Below are 8110 nucleotides of genomic sequence, written 5' to 3' on the forward strand. Positions count from 1 at the left end.
AAGGAGTTCTGGGATAGAACTGTGATGTTGTGGTGACATACTGGAAGTTGGCTGGCCCTGAGCATCTATACCTTTGATATAAAGGCAATCACGTCACTTACTGGGTCTATTTAGCTTGTTTCATTGAAGATAATGGAGGGAACAATTACAGCTCTTTGTTAAATGAGAACTGCAATGGGCATGATACCCTGCTAGAGACAAAACCAACTGCAAATGCATGATCCGGGGATTGCTTTGAGTGCTGTCTGTGAAAATGAGGCAGCTAGAGTATGGTGGAAAACAAGAAGCATTTATAATGTGACCCTGATGTAAGCAACAAAAACACTTCCTACTGTGTTCTGGGAGACAGGACTTCATGTTTGCTGTGTAAAAAAAATTGAATCAAAGAAACCCCAAGTGTATTATATTATTCCTTTGATAATGGCAAAAAAAGTCTTCAGGATCATCTCAATTATTTGCTAAGCATTTCAGATACAATCAATGCAACACTGAGAAACGCACGCAGATATGTTATAAATCTCAGAGGGAGTAAGGGTAGAAGGAAGTTGATAGAAAGCAATGTAATTGAGCATAGAAATGGTGGGAGTTTGGAAGATGTAGAAGAAAGAAAAGTTTAGAAACACTTGAGAATACAATGAATGCTAGGAAAACAAATGGCAATATAGGATAGAGAAGTGTTGACAACCATGGGGAAATAGTTTCTTTACATGGACGTAATATATCCATCAACGTGTTTCAGAAACTAATGATGGAATCAGTCACAGAAAAACATCTGCACTAAAAGGCAATAATGCACAATTTTTTTAAAATGAAAAACAAACTAAGAAATTTGACAATTTTAATTTCACTGGAAATGCAGAAAAAATCTGCGTTGTATCCCATTTGGAAGAACAACATGTTTTCATATGTTACAGATCTTGACCACCAAGGGAAAGGGCATGGTGGTGGGTAATCTGGTGCCTAGAGTCCCACAGGGGTCCTCAGACAGTCCCATGCCAGTCCTGTCTCTGCAAGGCTCTTGATGGTAACAAGGAAATCCCCTGAGGGGCTGGGGGTTTTGGCACTCCTCTGACCTTTCTGAAGTGTTTTAAAATCTACAGAAGAAGAACAACAAGCAATGGAAATATTAAGCACCAGGGAAAATACTGATGAGGTTGTGATGAGGTTTTTTATCATTATACAAACATCTATTAAGTGTGATTTGAGTACAGTTGGTTACAACTGTGTCTACCGCATGGAAGTAAATTCTTTAGTAGTAAAATATATATTGTATTTTATTTATAAATAGGTATTTTTTTTATCTGAGATTACAAGTTTAAATTGCAAAGAATAATTCCAGATGGATACCAGTGTATGCAACAAAAAACCATGTATTGGCCAAAGCACATGGTATATTACACAAACAAAAAGTTAGCACAGTGATTCTTATTCCAATTATAATGCTTACAAATATAAAATAATTAGTTCAATTTTGTGCAAATCTGATAGTGTTAACTGGACATGTATTTAAGACAACATACAATATATTTCCATAGGGAAAAAATGACACATTAATGCTTTAATATAGCGAATGTATTGAAATTTAACATCTTGTTCTTGATAGGCATGTTAAAAAAATTAATACATCTAGTGGTGACTCACTTTGATTTAAATGACCCAGAATCCATCAAATCCAAGACACCTAAATCATGCAATTCCATTTATGTAACGAGGACTACTTCTGTGGGTGAGGTTTACAAGGCTCTTGCGACCCAACCTTGTTTGGATCTGCTTAACTAACAGTCAGTTAGTTAAGCTAATTTAGCTAGCTAAAAGATGTTGTAGTCATTTTCCCACAATTTTCCAAATATTCCTGAAAGGACCCAAATGCTGTCACTGGGATCTCAACTTTTTATACTTTTATACTGAATGTTTTCACATAAGTTGAATTTGATTCAAGAAGCAAAAATGTTCCTCCCTTCAGTGTTACAGGCCTCAAACTGTGTCCAAAGATGCTGATGGATTCCTTTTGACTGAATGTGGTTCCTGACTGGTTCCTGGATCACTGTTAAGTAGCGATGAATCTGTCTCTTGCTTCACTGAGATTCAGAACAGAAATGATGAACGAGGAAGAGGAAGAAACCTTCCATTGATTTTCCTAGAAATTGAGGGTATTTGAAAAACAAATGGGAAATAGCTAATTGTTATGACTGCTATTTGTGTATATTTTATACAGGGAAGCTACCTCCTCCTTTCCTTTCAGTTCTGAAATCTGCTTTTTATTTTTCTGTTACGTCACTTCAGCACAAGGAATTAAATCAATTCTAAGTTCAAGATGTCTATTAGTCCTTAAGAAGAAGCTGTTGCACACAAAAATACCAGATACCTATTTTTGCGACGGAGGGAAGACACAGTCACTCAATATGAGTGATCAGTAGACTTCGTTTATTGTACCTTACAGTCACTTTTTATGCCTTGTTATAATTAGCTCATACATATTACAAAAGTTAAGCTCATTATTGGTTAGTTGCCTAAATACCAAGCCTGCCCCTAGTTTCTCTTCTGTAGTTTTCTGTTCCCACCTGCAACATTCTTTTCCCACCGAAATCTTCCTGTTATTGTGTAACAAAAACAGCCAAAGACAGTGTATTTTGCTTTACTTCAGATAAGGTGAGAGCGATGTGCATTTTTGTCCAGCCAGCTGGACTATGTCTATGAGACCTTTTTTCAGCTAGCCAGTTATCCACAACCTATATAAAGTTCAAGACCTAACCTATCCAAATACACTTCTTGCATGCAATAATTTTAGTATGTAGACTTCTTTTTAAATGTTATTCTAGCAACTTTCGTCAGAGCAATAAAAAGTTAGATGTGACACACAGAGCAAAATATTCTGTAAACCCAGTTCTGCAGTCACACACAAGCAAAACTCTCGCTGAAATCAAGGCATGATCGCACCCAGGAAAGGCTTTTCTCCAAGATTTTCTTTTGACACTTTTAAGCTTCTTATGCAAAATGAAGGCATAAAGCCCTTTTACCCCTTTAAAATGTGATCATACAAAATCAGTAGAAGTCTTCTACATCGTAAGCCAAAACATAATGAGGGTAAGGCATTCCAATCAGCACAAAGAATACCATGTTAGTCTTTATGACACTAGCTGGACTGCTGCAAAGTAAGTTGATATTGATGGATATGTTTTCACCACAGCCTAACCAGGAGTCTTTGCCCCTGGGGTCTGAGATGCAGGTTGAAGCAGTGGCACAGCTTGGGAAATTATTTGAATGCTTTTTGGTACCCAGACATTATCCACCATTACTGCTTAATTCTCAAGCCATAAGAACATGTAAGAAATTTGGAATAGTTTTTCCTGGAAGGTCAATAACCTTGTTACCTTGAATTGCATGTGTTTAGAAAAGCTGTGAATAAAAATATGTTTATAAATAACCTCCTGCTCACATACAGATACTCCTCTGGAGGCAAAACTATTGTATGTGGCAGGTCATGAACACATATTACGCTTGTAAATCTTATTGCCTTTGTTCTTGACATGAAAAAAAAAAAAGATTATTTGTAGTCTTTTAGATGAGGAATAAGTGTCAGATGACTACTCTCCAGCAGCAGTAATCACCAGTGTGGTTCTCTTCTGCAACACTGCATAGAGGACAGATACTTTTTTGTTATAGCTTGAAATCATTGTTTTAAAACTGCAGGTGGACTGGATGGTAAATAACTAGAAGTGGTTGACGTCACTGAGTTTTTAACAAACCTAGCCTTCTACATGAGATCTCAAAAATTTCAGCAATGCACAAGACCACTGTAGTCACAGTAAATGTGTACATTGCAATAAGAAAAATTGTCTTTTCTAAGTGCTCTGGCACCATGCACCGGGTAATGTTAAACTTTTTTTCAAGTGCTCTCACATCACACATGTAGATTGCGTTCACTTTGAAACCAAAGAGCTGAATCTGAAGCCAAAAAGCCACAGCTTCAAGGATAATCCTTAGGAAAACAGAGAAGATATAAAAAGCAGTGTAGAACGACTTTTGGAGAATATCTTCCTGTTTGATGCTCATACATGCAGCATAAAGGTGAAAAAAAGCTCCAGGTACCAGTACAATCACCAGCTGTAATGCCCAGAATACCTAAAATGTAGCAGAAATGTAGTTGTCAGATCATTTACAACTGCATTATGACAGCTAAAACGTGCACATACTGGAACATTTTGCAAGTCTGTTTTTTAATATATAACAAATGTATAAACAGATGACAATAAAGGTAAAAATCACTATTATGTTTTTAATTTGCAAAGTTCAGTTGGTTTCTGAACTGTGAGGATTGTTGTTACAAAGGACAGAAAACACAACTCTATATTTAGTCACAGATTAAAGGTTATTAAAAGGAAACCGTTCATGAAAAAGCTAAGTGATAATTAGCCCAGTCAGTTATTACTACTTATATGGAACAACTATGTTTAACTTCTGCAGTTTATTTTCTTAACATTGGATTTCTACAATAAAAAAAAAATAATTACCTGAGGAGTTATAGGCCTGAACTGGTTGTAACAGAAAAGATTAACCTCTCTCTTGTCTGGGTCGCAGCTGAAATGCAAGGCCTCATTGCCATAAACAGCAAAGCCCAAAACGCCGAGGAAAAACATACGAACCGAGCCAAAGAAAAGCGTGTGGAACTGGCCAATGACCGTTGGTGGCCTGAGCTGCAAATCGCAGACGTGTTCAGCATGAAAACAAAAATGAACAGTGTTATTGTTGGAGGCCTACTTGCTCTTTTTCATTATCCAAAATACTTATTTTATTCTATTTGTTTTAAAAAGGAGAGGGTTTGCCTATGAAGGCTGCAGTAGCTTTCTAACAAAATAATGGCTTAGAAGCTTTTATTGTTGCTGCTAAATTTATGTAAACATTCATCCAGCACTGAGCAGTTGATTTGTTTCACCGCCGTTACACGTATCCTGCTGGTGCAGAATGCGCCAGGCAGAGCTGAGCGCTCCGACAGAGAGTCCGTTCGTTTTGCAGCTCTGTTGATTTACGCGATGTCAAATGATGCCAAAATAACTCATCATCAAACCTAAGGATACTTATTCTTGCAAATTACATGTCGGCTTCCCCTCAGGGGCATTCCTAGCACCCTGGCAGGCCTGCTGCTGCTGCTGAGCGGCCGCGGCAGGCAGACCCCCCGCACCGCGGCTTCGTGCCCGGGGCTGGGGGGCGCGGCGCGGCTCCCTGGCCGTCGGGGGCCGGAGCTCTGGCTGCCGGCTGCCGACCCCAGGTCCACCCCGCGTACTCACACATCCCTCCGAGAAGCTCCTCATGTAGTTGGGGAACATGTCGGGGCAAGGCGCCCTGCGCAGCCAGCCCCGGCCCCGGCTCGCTCCGCCCGTCGCCCCCGGGCGGGCTCCGGCTTTCGGGCAGGGAGCGGGCGCGGCGATGGCGGGGCCCCCAGGCGGTAATCCCCGCCCGGCACCGTCAGCAGCGCCGGCCACCCCTGCCCCGCCGCGGCCGGGTGCCCCCCGCGCCCTGCCGCCCCGCCCGGGGGTACCCGCTGCACCCACTGCCACCCCGTCCCGGTGCCGGCCCCCGCACTGCCCCTCGACCGCCCCGGCCCTGAGGTGGGGGGCAGCGGCAGCCTCCTGGGCTGCTGAGCAGTTCAGTTTACATCGTCTGGAGTTTAATAACTTACTTTTAACTAAACCCAATAAAAAAGTAGTATGCAACCAGGTGTGGAAGCTGTAGGTCCAAGATTCTGTATTCAAAGAAACAACGGCAAATGAATTAAAGGAATCAATATTAACCACTCCAATATTGCTACAAATAACTTAATGGCAATAATTGCTATTAATAATTTGCCGGCATAGTCCATATGGACAGTTGAAAGAACTCCAGAGCTATGCATGTGAGCTCATGTATGCACCACACACTCCTGCTGGCAAACAGGCATAGGAACTTGGCTCAACCTGTCAGTTTGAACCTAGTGGGAGTTTTATGAGAAAGTGGAGTGAGGAAGGATGGAGATGGAAACCCAGAGGAAGGGAAGAGGTAGCTTGTTATCCAGTCACTGGTGCACAGTAGCTTACTTGGCATTCTGAAGAGGATGCACAGGAAAGTGAAATCCAGCCACCAGATCCTAAAGGGAATTTACTCTCTTGCCTCCAAACTCATGAGAGAGCTTCCTTTACAACCAGTTGCAGCATGGCTTCAAGCTGATGTAACAAATAGTATTGTCCCATCCCCCCTCCGTGGAAACAGGCAGGAGGAGGGAAGAGGTGGGGATTTGGGTTCATTTTATATGTGAATTCAGCTGCTGCAACTCAAAGGTAACACACAGCATGTTTGGAGTAACTGCTGTAAGACATTGGAACACCCTTTCTAAGGGGAACCTGTCCTGCATCTGCTAAAGTAGCTAGATTACAAAGAAAGTGACAAGCACTTCAATAAGTGTGCTATTTACTACAGCTCCTTTTTCAGGTAGTTAAATATTTATCTCCTGAAGATAAACATACTGTAAGAAGTGCTGTATTAGTAGCACTGAAACTGGGTTTCTAAACTTTCTGCCGCTCCACTGCTTAGAAAGAATGCTAAGGTTTGTATACATTGAATGAACTAAGAGCAATAAATACCTCACAGTGCCATCTGATCTGCAATAAAATGTTGCAGCACTCTCAAAACTAGCCAGCTGCAACAAGGATTTTACCACCCCATACCAGGTTAACATCAATAAATAGCTCCTGCACCTTGCCCCAGCACAGCCGCAAATCCCCCACAAGATTTCAACAGTTCATTTACTGTTCATGCTGTTTCTCCATGCTCTTCAGGCTAGTCCCTCTGCTTCTTGTCTCTGCTTCACCCTTCTCCTTACCTCTCCTACCTCCAGGGCACTCTTTCTCCTCCCTCTGCTTCTACCAGATCTCTCTTCACTAGCTGCTCCTTTTCCATACCCCTTAGAGCTATTTAACTACTTAGCAGGAACCAGCCACAGCTGCACCTTATCCACATCAGCCAACCCACCGCCCCTGAAGCCAGCCCACAGCTGTATATTGTTAATTAACCCAGATTCATTTCTCTACAATAAAATACTGTGGTTCTTAGGATGTGTGGCTAACCTTCACAAAAAATGCAAGACTTGTTGCTACAGTGAGTTGCTTTTCTTCTGCTCATGATACATATGGAGCTTAATTATCATCCAAAAGCAATTTTTAATGTTTCCACTATACTATAAAATTGCTAAAGTAGATCAGCATGCTGGACAGATGTTTAATATTGATAATATTTCCATCATTTAATTATTTTAAAATGTGACTTGCTATTGAAAACCTAATGTTGAACGTACTTCCAAGAATAGTTTTATTGGTATTTTTTATGATTTTTTTTAAGCAGAAATTTTTAAAAAAGCAATAATGGGAAAACTGAAAACCTCTGTTTCTAAAGTGAGATAGATTTTTTTCAATTTTTTTTTTTTTATACTTACTAGGGTAGTGATTACTTTTACATTAATCGGTGAACATGAATCCACAATAATAATTAAGTTTGGTCAGGAAGCATTTGATTTCACTACAGATAGAAAAAATATTTAAGAACACACTTTAGGTAAAAACCTGCAATAAATGCTACTTTGTATCTTTTTATTGTTAGGTGGGGATAGCATAATTACTTACCTGACTGGACTGTCTAATCGAAGACAATCAATACATGCACTGTATGACCTCAGTAACATTATGGAAACTTGAATTTCTGTCCTGTGATAAAGATGCTAAAAGAAAACTTTGCTGCTGGCAATGTGCTTTCACTTTATACATGAGGAATACAGCTGCATTGAAATAAAAAATGAATTCTGTACAGGATATCAGGTAAACCCAATAGAAACCCTATGGGTGTCTGCACTCAGATCCCACTGAATGTGATGAATGGACCCACAATAAAACTGTTGGTTTCTTGGAAGTGGTTCTCTACATGTCATGTGAGCTGAAGCACAGGAAGCCCATTATCTTCACACTATGAGCAAGTAGTAGCAATGATTTCCTTTTGTCATGTATGTTCAGTAATGTGCTTTGTAACACTGCATTAAGAGGATAACTTGAGATGGAAGCAGAGCAATCTGGCATTGTGCAGTCCTTTT

At 40.3% G+C, this 8110-nt stretch overlaps 1 protein-coding gene across 1 annotated transcript; it reads right to left on the bottom strand.

Annotated features, from left to right (window-relative positions):
• Positions 1–2279: 2279 nt before the first annotated feature.
• On the bottom strand, positions 2280–8099 carry GJE1 (gap junction protein epsilon 1). The gene is made up of 4 exons (XM_080390090.1): positions 5286–8099; positions 4512–4694; positions 2730–4122; positions 2280–2365 (listed from the first exon to the last, which is right to left on the bottom strand). The coding sequence occupies exons 1-3, from the start codon at positions 5322–5324 to the stop codon at positions 3727–3729; spliced, it is 618 nt and encodes a 205-aa protein (XP_080246216.1). The 5' UTR covers positions 5325–8099; the 3' UTR covers positions 2280–2365; positions 2730–3726.
• Positions 8100–8110: the final 11 nt, after the last annotated feature.

This window comes from Falco punctatus (genome assembly GCF_963210335.1).
Source record: "Falco punctatus genome assembly, chromosome: 5".
NCBI lineage: Eukaryota > Metazoa > Chordata > Aves > Falconiformes > Falconidae > Falco > Falco punctatus.